The sequence below is a fragment of the Gigantopelta aegis genome, chromosome 2 (assembly GCF_016097555.1).
Source record: "Gigantopelta aegis isolate Gae_Host chromosome 2, Gae_host_genome, whole genome shotgun sequence".
Classification (NCBI taxonomy): domain Eukaryota; kingdom Metazoa; phylum Mollusca; class Gastropoda; order Neomphalida; family Peltospiridae; genus Gigantopelta; species Gigantopelta aegis.
The window spans coordinates 24,649,060-24,671,948 of NC_054700.1; the positions used below are offsets into that span (position 1 = coordinate 24,649,060).

Genomic DNA, 22,889 nt, shown 5'->3' on the forward strand with positions numbered 1-22,889 from the left:
TAAAGACGAGTAGATGATGATGTTGTTAACGTGGACGAGATAGCTTCAGCAGTTGACTTGAATGACTTTTTGAACAAGCCAATAACAGATGAAGAAATAAAGAAAGCAGTAAAACAATTGAAAAATAATAAAACACCAGGACATAATGTTTTAAACGAATATATAAAAACTACGCTAAACAATCTTTTACCAGTTTATATATTTTTTTTTAACCTAGTCGTGGATAGTGGTAAATACCCAAGTGAATGGCTAAATGGCACTATAACTACAATATATAAAAACAGCGGAGATGTACATGATGTTCAAAACTATAGACCTATGACATTAGTATCCTGTTTTAGTAAACTATTTACAAATGTACTTAATAACAGACTAACTGCTTATGTGGATAAATACAACATTTTATCAAAAGTCAAAGCTGGCTTCAGAAAAGGTTACGCTACAAATGATTATGTGTTTCTACTTTATGCTTTAGTTGAATTATTGAGAAGGAAAAAAGGAAAGTTGTGCATTCATTGGTCTTTGGTGGAAGTTATTGAAATACAACATAGATCGGAAAATGTTCAGAATAATTCATCACATGTATAATGGTATTAAGTCATGCGTTAGAAAAGATGAGTTTTTTCCATGTGATATAGGAGTGAGGCAAGGAGAACATTTATCACCTTTTATTTTCATTGTATTTAAATGATCTAGAAGAATTTTTACAACATCAACAATGTACAGGTATAACTATCAATGCATTTGATTTTGATATATATTTGAATATTTGTTATGTTGTATGCAGATGATACTGTATTATTAGCTAGAAATGAGAATGAACTTCAAAAAGTATTAAATGCTTATGATACTTATTGTAAAACATGGCACCTGTCGATAAACACATCCAAGATCAAGATTGTGAAATTTGGTGGGACAAAGAAAGATTATAAGAAAATATTTTATTTGGGTAATCAAATAATAGAAAACATGAATGAATACAAATATTTAGGTATCTGGTTTGAAAAAAGTAACAAATTTAATTTATGCAAGAAACATTTAACACCACAAGCAAAAAAAGCCATGTTTTACATTTTAAAAAAGTCAAATGAACTTTCTTTGTCGATAGAATATAGACTTCAGCTGTTTGATGCAATAGTTGTTCCTATATTACTATATGGCTGTGAAATTTGGGGATTTCAAAATATAAATATTATAGAAAAGATTCATACTCAATTCTTACGATATTTAGCGCCTATCAGGGAAAGTACTCCAATATATATGTTATATGGTGAATATGAAAGAACACCTCTATCTCTGAAAACACATCTAAGAATAATTTGCTTTTGGTCACGACTGTTAACGGCTAAAAGCCTAAAACCAAATACCAAATAATGTATTACGATTTTATTCAATTCGGTACGCATTATAAATGGATAATTAACATCAGAGATCTATTTTACCAGCTTGGATTGAATAACGTTTGGGACCAGCAGTCATTTAAATCAGTGGAGTGGTTAAAAAGAGTTGTGAAGAGAAGACTGTCTGATCAGTATCTACAAACATGAAGAAATGACATCTTTACGACCAGCAAAGGAACTACTTATAGAATATTTAAAGAAAAATTGGAACTATAATCATATTTTAACATTCTGGATAAAACAATGTACACAACATTTTTTCGATTTAGAATTTCAAATCACTTTTTACCAATTAAAAAGGGGAGGTGGACAAATATTTTATATGAAAATAGAAACTGTACGCTTTGTAATAGCAATATTGTTGGAGATGAATTTCATTATCTATTTATATGCAAAAAATTAGACAAGAAAGATTACAATATTTTAACAAATACTATGTAAATAGACCAAATATATACAAATTCCAGCAACTCTTCAGCTCAAAACGTATTAGTGTTCTTAAAAAAATTGTATAAGTTTATATCAATTATTAACAAACAATTTTGTGCTTCTTGACTTACTTGTAATTTTAACTGTTTTTAATATTTAGCTGCTCATCTGTTTGTATCGTGGTATATATGTTTCTGAAATCATCTTGACAATTTGTATGCTTATTATTATTTATGTTCCTTTGATGCCACCGAATAGGGCCATGAGAGTAAATAAAGTTCTGTTCTGTTTGGCGTTATTACTTGAACAGGCCTGTTGAATTACTGAGTTTACTACCAGTGTAAAACTGACTTCGAGTGATACGTGCATTGTTTGTGAATCAGCTCACGCACGCCAACTCCAGATCCAGATCTTATTTGGCCAAATAACTAAGGATAAGCATTATGATAGTTTTTATATTTACAAAAGCGTCAACAGCAACAAGTGAAATGTGTAGTGATACCTAATAATGTTAAGAAAATGCGTGATAAAGTTGAAATTATTATTAATGAAATTACTTTACTACATCTAACTCGACGAGCCTCCAACTTGTTTTATGAAAACAAGTAAACATTTAATTAATAATGACTAATTGTTGATATTTTTATATCTAGATATATAACACAACAAAAATTGGATAACACACATGTATATGTATTTGTTATAAGATAAATGTTACACGTCCTCTACCTGAATTGGCTAACTAACCACTAGAATCCAGTAATAATCATCGATCACGAACTATCCCGGTGTTTATGTTACAGGTATGACACCTACATCAAAATATAATACTATTAATATAGCTGAGTTACAACCCATCGGCGGTTGGGATAAAAAGGCGGGGTATATACTTTATTCCATTACACTGTAATTAGGTTGGTTATCTCTTGCGTAAAAACCTATTTGGGCAACGGCCCCAGTATTCGACCACTTAAGAAAGAAAGGATTATAACATGTTCATTTTATTGGCATTTGCTAATATTTGGGGGGGTTTTCGTACATACTTACTGGCAATGCAATTCATGAAATAGACTCAAGTTTTGTTCATGCGGTATACCCTGACTAGAGTAGGACTAGAGTAGGTTTGAGTGCCGCAATGAACAGTATTCAGTATTCGACCAGATGACCCAGTATTCGACCACTTTCAATTTAACTAATAAAACTAAACTTTGAAGTTTATTTATAGTAAACGCAACATATATCAAACAACTAAATAAAAAACCTGTTGATTTTAACAACTGTAACACATATTAATGCATTTACGCACGCACGCACATGCTTGTATACACATTCACACACGCACACATACGTTCTGAAAAACAGTCTATTTGGTCCTATCTCAATTTACAGATAATGATATTAGACTGAAAATAAAAGAAAATATAATTGTGTAAGTCCTGACAAACAGCACCAAAAGACATAAAAGTAATACATTTGTGGTTCTTGGGAGTTTATTTTGGGAATGTATCCTCAAGCTTTTCTATTGGTCGAATACTGGGGCAACTTTATGCCATGATTTGATCACGTGGTCACGTGATCGAAATTATAATGACTGAGGTCAAATTGCATTGCCAGCTCTGTTTGATCATAAATAAAAACATTAAAGACATTTTCAAAGATTTCAAATGGATTAAAAGTATTGCAAATGTTTACGGAATGTTGGATGGTGTAATAGCATGCAATAAAAATGGCCGACTGTTCATATACATGCATATATACTTACGTTCATTCTCATGGTTATCGTCTGCTATTGCGTTTCCGGAAGAAAGAATGTTCACCCTGTCCAGTATGTTCAAAATACTTTTGGAAAATCTATAGGCTATTAAGTTTAAACGAGTATCGTAATTAATTAAATACACTGGTCGAATACTGGGTACTGGTCGAATACTGGGGTCACTGCCCTAATTATTCATACTCCCTACACATATATAATTTTGGGATAGGCAAGTTACTCTGGTCCATAAACACACTAGATAAAAGTACCAGGCTACGACACACTGTGTGCCAGACTATAACAAAATACAAGAACATCTACCACATACCCTGCCGGACCATAATAACGCCACATCCGGATATCAGCTCGACTTGGTGTTTTCATCTCCCCATCACATATATCTTCCAAACCTCTACCTCAGTGACGTTACGTAAACTTTCAAACAGCTGATTCACTGACGTAACTAACTTTGATAACGTTCGGTTAAGCTATATATATATCTGAAGAGGACGTTATGGAAAACACCTTGACGTAATGATGGCTCATAACGTTCTAAGCGCTAATTGTCTTAAGTTGTGTTTGTTTAATTAACGTATCTGGTAATTAGTGCTCACATCCCTGGTGTTAGATAAGATTATAATACATCTAATTAAACTGTGAGCCGCGATGAATACAGCTATCTAAACAGTAATTATTAACAACTAAAGGTAAACATGTATTTAACGGATAACCCTTGTGCAAAGCCCAAATAAGCAATGATTTACCCGATTAACTAATTAGTACAACTTAACTACAACTCCCAACTAATTTCCTTTTGCCAATTTTCTCTACAGTGGGGATTGGCACAAACTACATATCAAGATATATTAAGAAAATAAACTAGGAAGTTATAAAATTTAGCCAAAATCAAATACCGGTATTGATAAACTCAGAAAGATTGCCATACATGTATAACACATACGGTCACCTCAGTGTGCTAAAAGTGTGTTGTAATGTTCGAACAAGTCGAAGCTAAGAGATCGGTGTTTCCTATTGGCCAATAAAATGGAATTTAGTAAAATGACGTCCTACATGTTTGTCCGTAGATACATTACCCCGTGTCGATATTGTGGGTTGTGAATTCTACGTTACATTGACTGTATTAGGAAACAACATAGCATAAATTGTGTATCTTAATCATGGTCCCTATAAAACCTGTAAACCACCACATGTTGCCGCTGACCACACGCAGATATAATGTTCCCATACATTTCAACTTCTCCGATTCGTCGCAAATCTGTTGGATAGACCATTTGAGACTGTTCCCATAAATATTATTGCTGGTTTGCGACGATCTGCGTCGTGATACATATTATATAAGAACCAGGCTTTAACCACTGCATTACCGATGTGGGTTAGTTGTCTTACTGTCTAACTGGGTTAGTCAAATAAGAGACCTGCTTCTCACTAATGGTTTTGGTCACATATGGTATAATCAAAATGTAGAAAATCGCAATACATTTATATCACTATTCAAACAAAGAATGACTGATCAATTTATCCAATCTATGTATGCTGTATTCAACAATTCTCCAAAATGTCTGTTATACAAATTCGTTGTTAATAATTATTGCTTACAACCTTATCTTCAGAAACCTATTGCCTTGAAATACAAACATATTTTGAGTAAATATAGATTATCTTCCCATAATCTTTTTATAGAAACGGGCAGATACCACAATATTGACAAGAATAATAGAATTTGTCGTCTGTGCAATATGAATGTAGTAGAAGACGAATATCACTTTGTTCTAGTGTGTCCTTTCTTCAGTAAGATAAGAGATAAATATATTAAACCTTTTTATTACAATAAACCATCGACATTTAAATTAACGCAACTACTATCCAGCGACAATTCAAAACAGCTAATTAAATTGTGTAAGTATTTGAAAACTGCTACCACGCATAGAACAGACAACATTGATACATGACATATGTTATTATATTGTATATTATTGCTATGCATGCATTACCCATTTACTATAGAATTTTATCGATTGTAACCCGATGCTACATACCATTCCCCGCAGTGTGTACATTATATTATTTTATATATAAATATGTATGTATGCCTTCAAAATGTATATTTTTTGGCAAAAATAAAATGTGTGTTTATTACCTGATGTTGTCCCAGGTATTTGACCGAGCACGGCAGGATGGCGGTGGCGCTCTCCTTGACGGTCACGTTCACCACAGGCACGTCGAAGTTGGGTTCCAGGATCACGCTACCTGAAAATAAACAAACAAACAAACACAAACTCGTTATACAGCTGAAATATCAAATTATTTTCCGACAAATAATTTAAAGGAGCATAGCCCTGTGAAAATATTGTGTCGTACTTCTAGTTCAAGCTTGCAGATTCTTATAGTTCGTCCCATCATCCGAAAAATAATAAAAAAGTTTGGTAAATAATTTCAGCTTGGTTTGATGTAGGAAGAAAAATAAAAGTGTTTTGGAAATAAGTTATTTTTTACTATTTTTTTTGTGTCCATTTTAGAAAAAAAATCGGCTCAAAAATAAATAGCGTGTAGTAATTACCATAGTATGAAAAAAGCATTCCTATGGAGTATCTTTGTTTAATGTCTTTTTTTTAAATGAATAATGTTCAACTTAACATTTTGCTCTTTACATTTATATATGAAATACTTAGCTGGAAGTAGCAAAAGATCAAAGATATTATCTGTTTTAAGGTGCTTTTAAATCCAAATATGATTAGTTGGAGAGACAGTTTTTAAAGTTTCATAAGTGATTACAGTATTGCAATAACCAGTTTAAAAACGAATTTCAAAACGTTTGAAGAATGTTACATTCCCCAAAAAGGACATTAAGATATTAATTGTTTTAATATTCTCTTTGTTTTTGATCATACTAATCTCTACTAAACCCAACATAGTGTCTAGATGTGACGTTTGAAGCGCTTCGGAATTTTCTTCATACTAGATTACTGTAATTACCTTCTAGAAATACACCCTTAATGAATTGTCATAATGTATGACCACTGAGAACACTTCAGCTGATCACGAACGTAAGTATGTCTCCTGATACATTTTGAACATTTTGGGTTTACGAATGATGGACAAATTTGTAGATGATTATACACTTACAAATAACTCACATCACTAGATGTGAAGAAGATATTATGGTTGCAAACAAGAAACGATGTTTTAAACAGAAATATCACTAGAACTATAGTGCACGTTTATAGAGAATGTCGAAAGTGTCAGGGAAGTGGCCCTGAATCACTGTCTTACAGATAATGTTGAACATAAATAACATTATATATATACTCTTCAAAAAAAGAAACGCAAAAGGGTACAAATGGGTTATAACTCCGATTTTATGTTTCCTACCGGTTCATGCTTTGTGAATATAAGGTCATTATAAACACAATACGGTTACATTCGATAAAATACTGTACAATAAAGTTAAATGTGAATATTCGCAAAAACGCAGCCACGTGCAAACCATGTCACCACTATGCAACATGAACACCGACAGTATAAAAGTGCAGGGTGTTCGCTTGCCTGGCCTCTGTATCTGGCCGACAGTTGACAATCCAGGACATGCCAAGTCTCAGTGAACCGCAGAGAAACAATGCCATCGGCCGACTAGACGCAGGCGAATCCAGAACGGCCGTTGCCAGGGCATTCCATGTGTCTCCAAGCACCATCTCCAGACTGTGGGACCGTTTACCAGCAACATGGATCAACACGTGACCTCCCTAGATCCGGTCGACCACGGGTCACTACCCCCGGGCAGGACCGCTACATCCGGGTACGCCACCTTCGGGAACGACTGACTACTGCCACCTCCACAGCCGCAGCAATACCAGGTTTGCGCAGGATATCCGACCAGACCGTACGGACCGCCTACGTGAGGTAGGAATTCGTGCCAGACGTCCAGTTCGAGGTGTCATCTTAACACCACAACACCGTCGACTCCGACTGCAGTGGTGCCAGATTCATTGGCCTCAACTGCGATGGAGACAGGTGTGGTTCAGTGACGAGTCCCGTTTTCTGCTCCGACGTCATGATGGAAGTACGCGTGTATAGGCGTCGTGGTGACCGTTATGCGGCAAACTGCGTGCAGGAAGTGGACAGATTCGGCGGGGGTAGTGTCATGGTGTGGGCAGCCATCTCACACACTGGCAGAACTGACCTGGTCCACGTGCAGGGCAACCTGAATGCACAGGGCTACATTGACCAGATCCTCCGGCCACACATCGTTCCAGTTATGGCCAACGCCAACGCAGTGTTCCAACATGACAACGCCAGGCCTCACACAGCACGTCTCACAACGGCTTTCCTACAGAACAACAACATTAATGTTTAATCGATATCACCGGATTTGAACCCAATTGAGCATCTATGGGACGAGTTGGACCTACGCCTCCGACAGCGACAACCACAGCCCCAGACCCTGCCCGAGCTGGCAGCAGCCTTGCGGGCCGAGTGGGCCACCATCCCCCGGGACGTCATCCGTACTCTGGTTGCTTCAATGGGCAGGCGGTGCCAGGCAGTTGTCAACACACGCGGAGGCCACACCCGGTATTGACTCCAGATGACCTTGACCTTGGTGGTTGTCCTATCACTTACTCACAATGGACTAGAGTGAATGTGAAGATCCTGCAACATTTGGTAATTATCGGACTCACCATTCAATAATTTTCAATTCTCCAAATGTTACGACAATGTGGTTTTGCGTTTCTTCTTTTGAAGAGTATATATATATATATATATATATATATATATATATATATATATATATATATATATATATATATATATATATATATACGAATAGAAAATCCTTCTGTTCATTATTTTGATCTTTGTTTTATTTACCCTTAATTATTATTTTATTCCCCCTACCCACACTTCGTTTTACCTCAGTCATAAAGTGTTACCATACTTTTAATCTTTGACCAGTAGTTTGTTCTGCAGCTTGTATCTTACGTTACTTTATTTGTAGGTTCTTTTTTTATATAGACTTAAGTATATTATTTATTATTTTAATTACAGCTTTAACTCTGTTTTTGCTAGTGATTTTATGTGCGTATTTTAATTTTTGTCGACAGATTTCCCCGATGAAGCCTGGACAGGCGAAAATTTGAATTAAAGAGGGATATGGAGGCTTCTGACTTTTTCTTTATATATAATATATATATTATATATATATATATAATATATATATATATATATATATATATATATATATATATATATATATATATATATAATACATAAAGAGTAATGTATGTTATAGTAAATATGTTCAGATTGATTGTACATTTTGTTCAGAGAAAGGGAGGGAGAGATAGAAGGGAGAGAGAGAGAGAGAGAGAGAGAGAGAGAGAGAGAGAGAGAGAGAGAGAGAGAGAGAGAGAGAGAGAGAGAGAGAGAGAGAGAGAGAGAGAGAGAGAGATATGAAGTAAAACAGCAAGACAGTTCTAACATTAAAAAACCCATACACGCACATACACAAGCACGGAACATAGCTTGATAACAATTGTATTCATGTGATTAATTTCCTATCAGTTGTATTATAGTTTATTAATGTTCTGTGATACTTCGGGAAGTAGATGTTCTATCAAATTACTATATATTACATCTGCTGCTGGAGACGAGAAGATTAAAAAAAAACCCCAACAACAACAAAAAATAAATAATAATAATAATAAAATATTAGATGAAACATGTTCAACTAATGAATGATACAGTGACCACTTGGTAAACACATGGCTAAGACTGTTCTTACTAAAATATAAATGTTTTTCTATGGAGTATCTTTGTTTAATGTCTTTTTTAAAAATGAATAATGTTTAACTTAACATTTTGCTCTTTACATTTATATATGAAATACTTAGCTGGAAGTAGCAAAAGATCAAATATATTATCTGTTTTAATGGTGTCTTTAAATTCAAATATGATTAGTTTGAGAGACAGTTTTAAGTTACATAAGTGATTACAGTATTTCGATAACCAATTTGAAAACGTTTGAAGAAAGTTACATTCCCCCAAAAGATGTCCTATTGTTTCTTTACTTACATTACAAAAGGTGCATGTTTCAGTATCAATAAGTTTTACCTTGAAGGCAAAAATATTTGTCGTTAGTATTCTGTGTAATATCCTATATTGGAACCATCTTAATTTTACTTCTTGTGTGGTGAGAAATGGTTTCATATAGATAATGGGTCAGATAAGATCAGTACTAAAACGAGTTTGCCATAGTGGTATTTGGTACGTCTCAATATGGTAATGTTTAATAGTATAATTTTTAAGTTGGGGAAAACATGTCAATAAATAGTTTTCAAAGCTTTAACATTTAAATATATCTATCATGCCCAGGCCTCCCTCTTTAACATATTTACACATGGTGATTGTTTTAATTCTATCCGGCTTTTGGTTCCATACAAACTTAAATAATCTTTTATTTAATTCACGCATAAAATATTCAGAGGGATTAGGTAGTGTTAAAAGTAAGTAGCTGAGTTTAAATATTAATAAGGATTTTATTATAGCTATTCTACCAAGTGGTGTGATAATTCTTCATATCCAATTATTTATTACTTGTTTAATTTCAAACAATTTAGAATTATAGTTAAGTTTCGGCATTTCATCTAGATCAGTACTAAAGGTAATGCCAAGTGCTTTAAAAGTGGAAGGATTCCATTTTAAATGAAGGTTTGTAAATATCTGACTGCACTGTTCTTAAATGAGCCAATCCATATGATTTCAGATTTAATTATCATAATTAATTTTTAGTCCAGATAATTTCGCAAATATATTCAAAGTATTTATTGTCTCTTCGAAGGACTCTCTACTACCACCACAAAATTTGTATCATCAGTGTAGTGTGAAATGAGATACTCTTTATTTTGTACTGAAATTCCTTTAATTTTCTTATTTTTGCGTATAAGTCCTGCCAGAATTTCTATACAAAGGAGGAATATATATGGCGATAATGGGTCCCTTTGTCAGCATCCACTTTGTATGTCAAAAGAGGAAGATATATTGCCATTAACTATAACACTTGATTTAATATTTTTGTAAAAAACTGAAATCCAACGTTTAATATGATCCCCAAACCCCCAAAATGTGAGAGTCTTATGTATGAATGACCATGAAAGAGTCAAACGCTTTTTCAAAATCTACTCTTAGTAACATACCAGGAATATTTTGGGATTCATTGTACTATAAAATGTCCTAAAAAATCCTTATGTTGTTACCAATATACCATTTAGACATAAATCCAGTTTGATTTTCATTGATTAAAATATAGAGGACCCTTTTTATTCGTTCAAATATGTATGTAGATGCTAATGTATATACAACATTTAAGAGTGAAATAGGTCGCCAGTTAGTTAGATAACGTTTTGATTTATCTCCTTTAGGTATACAAGTTATTAGTCCTAGTTTCTGTGTTATCGATAATTCGTCATTAATAAAAGCATAATTAACAGACCTCAGTACAAAGCAACCTATATCTGGCCAAAATGTTTTTAAAAACTCAGCAGAGAAACCGTCGACTCCTGGACTTTTATTATGCGTCATACGTCTTAGAGCGTTTGATAGTTCTTGATACGTTAACATACCTTCTAAATCGTCAGTTTGCTCTTTAATAAGTTTATTTAGGTATGTTTTCTGTAAGTAAGTCATTTAAATCTATGTTACAAGTGGCGTCTTCTTTAGAGGCATATAAGTTTTGGTAAAAACGTTGTCTCATTAATAATTTCATTTTTATCTGTAACTATAGAACCATCTTGTTTCTCAATCTGAATCATTGATATACTAACAAAATTCCTATTTTCTAAATTACAAATATAATTATTTATTTTTTTACCCTCATTAATCCATTTAGCTCTTGATCTGATATATATACCGTCCATTTTCTTTTGTCGCAACTTTTCTAACTCAATTTTCTTTGAATAAATATTTTCAAACTCCAGGTGTTTGCTGTTTTCTATAATTAATTGTTTTTCATATTTATTATTTTCTTTTTTCAAATAAAATGAGTATGAAATTGTTTTTCCTCTAATTTCCATTAATAAAACTTCTAAAAATAGTTGGTCACAAATCTGAAACTCAATTTCATATAGTGGGATATCATCGATTGCATCCAAATTAAAGACTAATATAACATACTGTTTCTTAATATCTGAAATAACATTTTTGATTGTTGTTATATAATTTTTATTTTCTAAAAGTTAATTACTAAATCTTCAATAAGTACTGCGCCTTTGATGTTCATATTCAAAATTAAGACTTACAATAGCATGATCAGTTCTATACCCACAATTTATATCGGATTTTACTACGGATGAATACAATGAATCTGATATTAAGAAAAAATCTAGACGAGCTTGTTTAATTGGTGTGTTTCTCCTCCATGTACACTTGTGTAATTCAGGATTATGATCTCTCCATATATTAACAAGATCGATTAACAATGGTCTCTAATACTTTATAACGTGCTTTTGGGTTATTAATATTTATATAATTGTACGTATCGATATCAGGGTTTAAAACAAGATTCCAATCTTCACCAAATATACAATGTTTATTACTAAACAGTTTTACTTTTTCTAAGATTAATTGGTAAGAATCATCTGAATTTGGACCGTATAAATTTACTAAAGTCAATCGTATATTGCAAATAGTTATATCAACTACTAATACATTTCCTCTGTTATGTCGAAATATTGTGTGTATTTTGTATTCAAAAGTGTTATTTATCAATATTGCAACACCGCGGGATTGGCTACTATAAGAATTAAAATACATTCAAATTCCCATTCAGCGCGAATAATAGGCCCTTTTTCTTTTGTAATATGGGTATCCTGAAGAAAACAGATTGAAAATTGTTTTGATCTAAGGAAATTAAAAACATCCTTCCTTTTTTAACATCTGCTAGTCCCCACTAAGTCATTGAGTATCATTGTTAGAGAAGTGAACACTACAAGTCCTTTGATTGGTTATAAATGTGAGTGTGTTGATTGTTAAAAAAAAGTTTCATCTGGGCTAACAATGTATGCAATTTTATTTCATCTAGTACCACTGTGTCAAGTAGCCTTGTGCTTGGAACATGTATGGGGTACCTATAAAACAGTACTCAAATTCTGTGCAAAACTAGGGGTGTTGTAAAAACATCTGGTTATTCCGAAAATGAGTCATGAAAGGTACCATTTTCTTCAGTTGATACTTTGAGGTAGGGGTTGTAGTACTGATATTTATGGTTCATAGTTTGGTTGATATATTGCATATAGTATTTTTAAGCACACACGTTAACATGGTCGCCAGTGTGATTTTATTTGGTATAGTACAACCTATAGGGTCAGAGGGAGACGTCATGAGATCCATGAGTCCCAAGCCCTGTTACATATAGCCCTGTTTATATTGAACTTGTTAATTACACATAGAGGACAGACATGTCTTGTTTCTACAGGTATACATTGACAATTGCAACCATCCTGTTATGATTTCGATAGTGTATGGTTTCTACTGCATTGCTAAGACGTAGTATGTGACATGTTGTGGAATAAACAACATTGTCCGTGAGCGCGTGTTTTCAAACTACCGACACGTGACTTCTGTATATTCGCAAAACATGTACCGTTCTGTAAATAATATTTTAGTTTTCTGGAAATATTAAAAAGTAATGTAAAGTTAAAAGTTTGTTTTGTTTAACGACACCACTAGAGCACAATGATTTATTAATCATCGGCTATTGGATGTCACACATTTGTTAATGTTTACATACAGTCTTAGAGAGGAAATCCACTACAGTTTTCCATTAGTAGCAAGGGATCTTTTGTATGCACCATCCCACGGACAGGATAACAGATACCACGGCCTTTGATATACCAGTCGTGATGCAATGGCTACAACGAGAGATAGCCCAATGTACCAACCGACGGGGATCGATCCCAGATCGACCGCGCATCAGGCGAGCGCTTTACCACTGGGGTATGTCCCGCCCCGACCCCCCCCCCCCCCCCCCCCCCCAAGTAATATGATACTGCAACCTAAAAGTATAGATATTAGAAAATATTATAATTCTTCAACCTAAAAGTACCAACATTTAATTAGTAAATCAACAACTAGTACCGAATAGTCCAACAGAGGGCCCGCTAATTATCGACAAATTTGCGGGAATGATGCACATTAAAAAGAAAAAGCCAAAAAGAAGAATATTATTTTAATGTTATTATTGCGTTAACGTTCAGACTAAAACAGTAAATGACAGCGAGGTTTTCTCAAACGAAGCTTGATTTCTCCGGAGAAGCGACCGAGTGCCTCGTCAGTCGAGAACTGACCAATCAGGTCTGACAGCTGGCGTGAGGTCAAGCCCAACGGCCCGAGGGTTCGTGATCGTTTTGTCTCTTATGTGTGTTTTTTCCTCCTTTAATTCTATTTCACGCCTTCCACTTACACATTCCGTCATAACAAAATGTCAGTGTTGTTTCGCATCAAACGGAAATGGAAAAACGTGCGTCAGATAAGTAAACCCGCTGTGAATGTTTGTATCTCATACAGGCGTCGGAAGATGCCTGGAACTGTGTGTGCGTGTGTGTGTGTGTGTGTGTGGGTGTGGGGGGGGGGGGTATGTATTAATTCGACTTAAATAATCGTCAGTAAAGTTTGTTTGTTAACGACACAACTAGAGCACATTGATTAATTAATCATCGGCTATTGGATGTCAAACATTTGGTAATTCTGACACGTAGTCATCAGAGGAAACCCGCTACATTTTTCCTAATGCAGCAAGGGATATTTTATATATACTCTCCCACAGACAGGAAAGCACATACCACGGCCTTTGTCCAGTTGTGTTGCACTGGTTGGAGGTGGTTCGATCCTGCGACGCAAGCACCTCATCCGAGCACTCAGCCAACGAAGCAAAATCTCACATCCCCCCCCCCCCCCCCATAATCGTCAGAGTTGGGGATCAGCGCTTCTTCATCTTACCAGGGGCGGGACGTAGCCTAGTGGTAAATCGCTCGCTTGATGCGCGGTCGGTCTAGGATCGATTCCCATAGGGCTATCTCTCGTTCCAGCCAGTGTACAACGACTGGTATATTAAAGACCGTGGTATGTGCTATCCTGTGTGGGATGGTGCATATGAAAGACCCCTTGCTACTAACGAAAAAATGTAGCGGATTTCCTCTCTAAGACTATATGTCAAAATTACCAACTATTTGACATCCAATAGTCGATCATTAATAAATCAATGTGCTCTAGTGGTGTCGTTAAACCAGGTATATGACATTTCTGTGTAAATACAGATATTATATTTAGTGTAAGCGATGGGTGCAATGCACAGCTAGAATTGCTCAGTTAGTGATAAAAGCATAAAACTTGGCACAGTCATTCTTCAGCCTATACTGATACTTTTCAAAGGTGGAACCATTGAATACAGCTTTGTGCTTAGCAACGGTTGCTAGGAAACATATTTACCCTAGCAACGAGCTTTTTAAGCCTATCTACTCCATTCGCAAAGGTTGGTTTTATATTTCAGACGTTTCATTTTAAAGACAATTAGTGTCACCAGAAAACAAAATAACACGTGTTTTGTTGCTAGGAACCAGACAGAAAAAACATACCAACTGTCTGTTTATATATGTATTATATATTCGTAAAAGATGCTACTACTTCATATTGCCTAATAGTCTACAGAAGATAAATGTTTTGGGTAAATAATCTACACAGGTTGTCATAATTGTTATCAAAAACATTAAATATTTAGTTGCTTAGTAACCTATTTACAATACCAACCGGCTATGTCCACAAAGTAGACTACCTGTAAACATGGGATTCACTTAACTCAAACAGTCATTTTATCAACAGAAGACCTAATTCCTGGAAACAATGAAAGCAAGGGTATTATACACCATACATCAAATCAAAACATTGTTGCTATGCAACGCATTCACAGTAGCAACCAGCTATTTTCAATTATGTTATCACCTTGAACCATCTTTAGACCTTTGCCATAGCTTTAGGCATTGTCACAATCTCCCCTGCACGTGCAGTAAACAGTGCATTCTAAGTGCGCCTTGTACACATTTGCACCCTCTACACCTGCTCCTACACGCACACGTCAGCAGCTCTGGGCAGGATGCTCTGGCTTCCGGCAAATTTGTCCACAGGGGCCTCCGCTATTCTGGGCAAGTTCATCCTCACTCAGCACAGGAGGGTAACTGGCGATATGGCATGGTAGTACGCCCCCAGTAGTGCTCATCTCGCAATACTGCCCCCCTGATATGTTGCTGTAGGGCAGCCTTGGTGGGAGGAAGGGCTGACATCTGACACACTTTGTGTATGAATAGAAGCTTTCTAACCCCGTTGATTGAGACACATGTTGAAGTGCTATCATAGAGAAGGACAGTGAAATACTCTAGGGAAGCTTCTTTCTCTTCAGATATTTGCTCTGGTGAATTGTGCAGCACATAGAAGGCTTTAGTGAATTCATCATGTGTTCCCCACACTTTCCATGCAGTCTTCTTTCCCCACTTGGGAAAACTGGGATACAGTGTCACAGCCTGTGAATACGTGAAACACCGGTAGTGCCAAGTATGTTTTGTGGGCCAAGTGATGCACATATCTCATGAGTCGGGATATAGTGAACTTCCTTGCCAGTAGCCATTGCAATCCACAGTTCTATCCTTCCTAACTGCTGCACAGTCGATACCGCTAGTACAACTACATCGGTATCTACTGTTCGAACAAGGATCTTGTAAAAGCCCTGCATGACGGCATCAGCAACATGTACCATGATTCTGGAATCTGCTTCCTCATGATTGCAGGGAGCTACGTTGGTCGTATCTTAAGCAGATACACAGACTACAGTATCACTATCGGTAACAAGAGGCTGCTCTGCAGATGCACTTGCCATCAGTTCATCGTTCAGAAGTTTAAACGAAGGAACTGCTGCCAGTTCTTTGGTATGCGGCTGGACACCTCCACGCGTCTCCGTTTAGTAGGACCCGTAGCACGCTTGTCTCTGGTCTGTGCCTTTTAGACTGTTGTCGAATTACTGATCCCAAACAATGTCTACTCGTCGAGCCTGATTTTGCTCCCTTTTGATATGCGGAACAAACACCTTTGCAGTGTAGTCGCCAAACGTCTTGCATCCTCCATGTCTAAGAATGTTCACGAGTACAGCACCATCCATGATGCTCACGCCCGTCTCTGACCTTACATCATGTGTAGACTGTACATGTTGTTCAAGACAATCTATGAGATCCGACTTTTTCCCTGGCAAACGTAACTGCCCATAAGAAGATAGAGATGGTGGAAATGAATGATTTTCGTGGCTGAAAAAATTGTTCATGTCACCATATCTCGTCTGGCATGCAATATACAGCCTTGCGAATAGAGAGAATTCAATTGTAAGAAGATCGACCTTTGTCCCTGCTTTATTCAACCTTTTTGCTTGTGCGTTGAACAGTACAGCCTTGTTCCTAGTGATGGTAGCTGTTATTGGCTTGATGTTTGGCCTGAGACGCTCGTCCACGAAGGTTGCTTACTGCTCTTGACCGTTTGATTGTATAGTTGTGAGGCACTCGATCGACTGCTGGTCCATAATGTCCTTTGAATATAGTCCCAGAAGGTCATGGCTTTCTTCCTCAAATGTGCAGTGAACAATTGCTCCAGACTGATGTTAGCATGAAGAGTAAAGTTTTAGATATTAAATGCATTATAATTGTTTTGCAAAATTAGTCTGCAGGCAACCTATATACTGGTTGCTAAGGAAAATATGTTGCCTAGCTACTGTTGCTACGCTATGTACAGTTCACATTGGCTCCACCTCTGTAAATGTTTAGAATGTTGTGTTGGACACTTGTGCAAAGTTTAGTGCTTTTATCACAATCTGAACAATTTTACACCCCTCACCTGGACTAATTTGAAGGAATTAAATATTGACGTGTAAAAGTGATGTGTAAAATAAAATGTAAAGTAGAGACAGATATTTTTAATATAGGCTCATCCATTCATGTATTTGATAAAAATAAAATACTATTTAAACCAAATACTGTTTCACTTGCTGCCCTACAAAAGAGAGGAAATTTCATACACGCAAAACAACAAAAAACCCAACAAAAAACAATTAAAAGACCACTAACAAACAAAATTAAAAAAAAAACCAAAAAAAAAACCAATAACCCCAACCTCCCCCCCCAAACACACACACACACACACACACACACACACACACACACACACACACACACACACACACTATAATGATTAAACATTTTATTCTTCATATGCCCTTTGACAGATCCACTTAATACATTCCCATATGTGAATTCAACATGAGCATTCATATGTATGAAGCATTCAAGTAGTTTGGGTATTTATCCTGATGTAAATATATCTTTACATGATGCCCTAACATTACGAACATCAAACATACGAACATCAAACATACATACGAACATCAAACATACATACGAACATCAAACATACATACGAACATCAAATAAAATTCACATTTTATGACACAAAATGTTCCAACAAAACAGTTGGAGAACAACACTAAATTCCCTTGAAAACGTGTGCTTAATCTCCAAGTTTTCCAAGAAGCAAGATACCAAAGCCCCTTTACATATAATGTTCCCTTCTGGAGTTCGCCTCATTTGCCTTCGATAAACTTAAACTTGCCCTTTAGATTTTTTTTTTAGATCGCCCTTACAAAATCGTGTACCCGCCCCTGATTCCATATCACTATTAATTTCTTACACAGAAAACACGCCCGAGAACGATAGATTGGTAATTCACGCATTAATGACACGTACTAATGACAGAACAATTCAGACATGTTTTATAGCCGTCACCGTCTCTTTCCGAATAGGAACTTTTGCCACGGCGAACCCAATAGCCGTCAAACAGAAGCATGTAATTGCGGGAATCGGTCGTAGATAAAACCAAGTAATTATATAGTGATATTAAATTTGCTTGTTTTATGGAAATATAAACAGAGCGATTAGATGCCGATCGAGAAAGGAGGGCCCCGCGGATTACGACAACCATAAAGCGTACAAGACCATGCGCGGTCGGTGCTTCATCAACGTCAGATTACTACGCAGACGATAAATCTTAGTTCCCAGTTGGGGACACTTTTGTCATTACGTACATGCGCGAGCAAATAGACTCATGTTCTGCTTGTCCATTACAGCGAAACCAGAGTGTTCATTATCTTAAAAAGTAGGAATGAGTTTGACAAAAGGTAGGCGGCCATATTCACTGAATGCAGTGAAGTGTATAACTGTAAACATGAAACGTTAGCGGCGATTTGAATTTTCACCGTCTTCCGCCTACTAATGGGCCTACGCCAGTGGTAAAGGGCTCGCTTGATGCGCGGTCGGCCAACGATCGATCCCCGTCAGTGGGCCCATCGTTCTACCCAGTGCACCATGATTGGTTTATGAACGACCTTGGTATGTCTGTGGGATGGGGCATATAAAAACATCCTTGCTACTAATGGAACGATGTAGCGGGTTTTCTCTCTGAGACTATATGACAAAATTACCAAATGTTTGACATCCAACAGCCGATGATTAATAAATCAATGTACTCGTTTTCTGCTTATGGTAAAATGTAGCGGGTTTCCTCTCTAATACTATATGCCAAAATTACCAAATATTTGACATCCAATAGCCAATCAATGTACTCTAGTGGTGTCGTTAAACAAAACAAACTTTTTAAATAGCAGTAATCCCACCATTCGCCTAAACGTGTCAGGACGACACCGCCATGTGTGTGTGTGTTTACTTTCTAATAGACTGGTAAAAAGAAGAGAAAACCCCCACATTACGATTCGGTTTATTAATTATTTAAGGAAGATGTGGGTGTACCGAAATGCTCATATACATAAAAACATGCGTACGTAAAACATATACTAGTATACTGACGACCAAAAGAAAGTATACAGAAACCTTTATACGGCACATTCGACCCCTAGTGCCGTTTGTGAACCGATATACATGTGAAGGATCCATGGGAATAACCTGTGTCACATTTTTAGTAAGGTGATGTATTTTAATTTTAACATTTACAACTCTGCAATCGTGAAATATTTATGCCTAAGAAAACATAATTTATCAACTTGTAGTTTAACGGCTTACCATAATGACAGTTTTAAAATTTTGTGTGTCATTGTGACCTCGACATACACGAACGTTATAATACTATCTATCTGTTTGGACATCATAGGTTATTCCCGTAGAACCTTCATATTTCATGGTAATTATTGTGTATATTGTGTTCCTATTTTGCCAAATGATAATACATTCGAAATACAACACTTGCATCAACTTGTGCTTTGTAGCATTTTTACTATTTATAACAATTGATCGGTATGCTATTTTTTGATCGTCAGTAAACTAATATATTCTTTATAGTGAAATAACCTAGTTATATCACCTTATATTATGTTACATATCAAACGTGTTCTTCTAGTCAGTATATGTACTATTATATGCTGCTAAACCTAAACAGACGGTTAATGAGATGTGCACCATTATTGCAGCCAATGTTTGTCGGAATAAGAACTGGTTGGACCGTTAGGTTTTGCAGTGTTGTAGGGGTGGGGAGGTTGTGCAGTGTTGTAGGGATGGGTACATTATGCAGTGTTGTAGGTTTGGGGAGATTTTGCAGTGTAGTAGGGGTGGGGAGGTTATTCAGTGATGTAGGGGTGGGGAGGTTGCAGTGTTGTAGGGGTGGGGAGGTTATGTAGTGGATGTAGGGGTGGGGAGGTTATGTAGTGATGTAGGGGTGGGAAGGTTATGCAGTGTTGTAGGAGTGGGGAGGTTATGCAGTGTTGTAGGAGTGGGGAGGTTATGCAGTGTTGTAGGAGTGGGGAGGTTATGCAGTGTTGTAGGAATGGGGTGGGGTACATCTATAATTATGGTGTAAAAAACAGGATTGATTCCTGCATCTAAAATTGAATGTCATAACATCTTGTAGTGTTTTTGCCTGTATACTGAGCTTTAGTAAGAATTGTTTCCCTTTTGGACCCCTCGAAGTAAAGAGCAGTACATTCCCAGTCTGGAGCTCGCCGCGGTAAGACGTGTTTATTTTTCATGTGCACACTGCACGTGCTTTCGTGTGCTAGACTTGGGAATTCTCCATTTTGTTTTGTTTTTATCAAGAAAATTGAGCTTTCTACTGGGATGTATGCGGCCATTGGAACTGATTGAATGCTGGGACGCGTCTCGTTTCGACAGCCTGCATCATCAGGTTGGATTCCTTTTCAGCAAGATTCCTTGCCTTCACTTTATTTTTGCGGCTGACTTTTGTCGGCTTGTTTTTACGTGACTCGTATGACAGCCATTCTGCAAAACGCCACGGTTACATGTCCGAGCCTGTCCTAGCTGCACTGGAAGATTGACCGCCTCACCCTAAGAAGAAATAGGAAGCGGGGCTGGCCCGCACTACTCTTTTCTAGACTTTACTTTATTTTATATTGATACCATCTCGTATACTTCGAAGCCGGGTCTGTCCGCACCTCTATACCGGTCATGACGACTGGACTATACTCTAATCTGATACTCTCTCGTTCAGACGGATCCGGCCTCTCAAGGTCTGTATATCAGCACAGCACTACACCTTCTACATCTAATGACTGTCACTCATGGGGTTTTCTTGACGAGATGCAACCCATCTCGTCCCTATCAGATGTACATCTTAACGGCCTTAACGAGGCCACACACGTGGACATATAGATCGGACTTTAAACTTTTAGACATTTGTTCAAAATTTCATGTCGAAATTACTTCTTTTTAAAATATTATTAAATAGTCCGATCCTCTCTTCTTTCTATTATTTATTTTCGGAGTATCCTCCTAAAATGTTCCAAATTATATAAATATTCGGCCAAGCAGTCAATTCCTTTTTATTTTTGGATTGTTAACTTTTTAATGTATTTTTAAAATTCTATTAACGTTTTCACTAATTGCTATTTTAAAAATTCTGCCCATTTCCAACTCTGTCTCAACCCCCTTCTGTCCCAGACCCAGTCATTGGCGAAATCAGAGATTGTGCCCGGGAGAGACGTGCTTGAACCTTAATTGGATATAGGTACATTAATGTGTTATTCGATCCAATTCAAAGAGCGGTAATATTTCACTCTAGGTGGCGAACTTTTATTAGTAGTATTTTTTTTAAATATTAGAATAATGTCACAGGAACTATATTCATGTTCTAAGGTAGAAAGTTAACATTATATGCGCATTTATAATGTTAAAAAACAACAACAGAAAACACACACACCCCAACACAGGTGAACAACAGTAAGGTTCCTGTTTTGTACCTATATTTGTATATGTTTTAATAGGGTTATTTAATTACCCGACAGTTCATAGACAGCTTATGCTGAAAAACGAACATGAACAATAACAATCTCCTTCTCAGACCCACCATCCCCCAAATTAAAAAAAGAAAGAAAGTTATTTAAAGGGACACACCCTAGTTACGGCTATTTGTTAACCATTACGGTGTTGTTTTTCGCTATTAAACCCCATTTTTCACAAATAAAATTGCACTTTACTTACATTTTATTATTTAGAATACACATTTCCATTCACCTGAAGTGCTTTTTGGTAATCCTGATGTTTGTAAAACCACGAAATGCATTTTTTGCATTTTTTCACAAGACGTTCTGTCGAGAAAAAAACGTTAAGCAAGCGAGGTCCAATCTTTTTTAGAGGGGATATTTCCATTTCAATGTCACAGACGTTGGTATATCACGTGACCGTTATCATTTTGGTTCGGTTTGTTTTCTCGTGCACGGTTCGCGCAGTCAACATCCGATTTGTTGTTGTTCATTTGTGAGATTTTTCTTCACAGTTCGTGAACATTTTCAGTAACAATAAAGTTCAGACAAGTAAGTGTCTCAATACAAAACGTTACAAACCCTTAAAACCAATAATTTTGCTAAGTCTTACGATATCTGGAGAGGGGATACAACCAGGACAGAACAGTTGGAACATGTCCAGGAGAGGTGAAACGAACGCACACCAAGTCTGTGAAATTTGTCGTGACGTAGGCATTGTTGTGCTTCGAGCGACATCTACCGGTGACATCAGAATACTAACTTTCAACATTATTTCAAGCAATTGGGACATGGGAATTCCCATGGTATTTATCGATATAAAACCTGCTTTTTCACTCCATTTGATAAAAACGTGATCTAAGTGTGTTACAGGTTTGTAGATTAACCAAATTATAATTTATTTTCGCTGGATGGAACTAGGGTGTGCGGC

General features: G+C 36.4%; 1 protein-coding gene across 1 annotated transcript in view; it reads right to left on the bottom strand.

Annotated features, from left to right (window-relative positions):
- Positions 1–22,889, bottom strand: part of LOC121387819 (limbic system-associated membrane protein-like) — a 61,882-nt gene that overhangs the window by 36,511 nt on the left and 2,482 nt on the right. Inside the window, exons 3-6 of the mRNA XM_041519038.1 lie at positions 21,976–21,999; positions 16,679–16,891; positions 16,018–16,163; positions 5,741–5,891 (exon numbers count right to left, since the gene is read on the bottom strand). Of these exons, the coding sequence (XP_041374972.1) occupies positions 5,741–5,891; positions 16,018–16,163; positions 16,679–16,891; positions 21,976–21,999 (534 nt within the window). The remainder of the gene's footprint in view (positions 1–5,740; positions 5,892–16,017; positions 16,164–16,678; positions 16,892–21,975; positions 22,000–22,889) is intronic.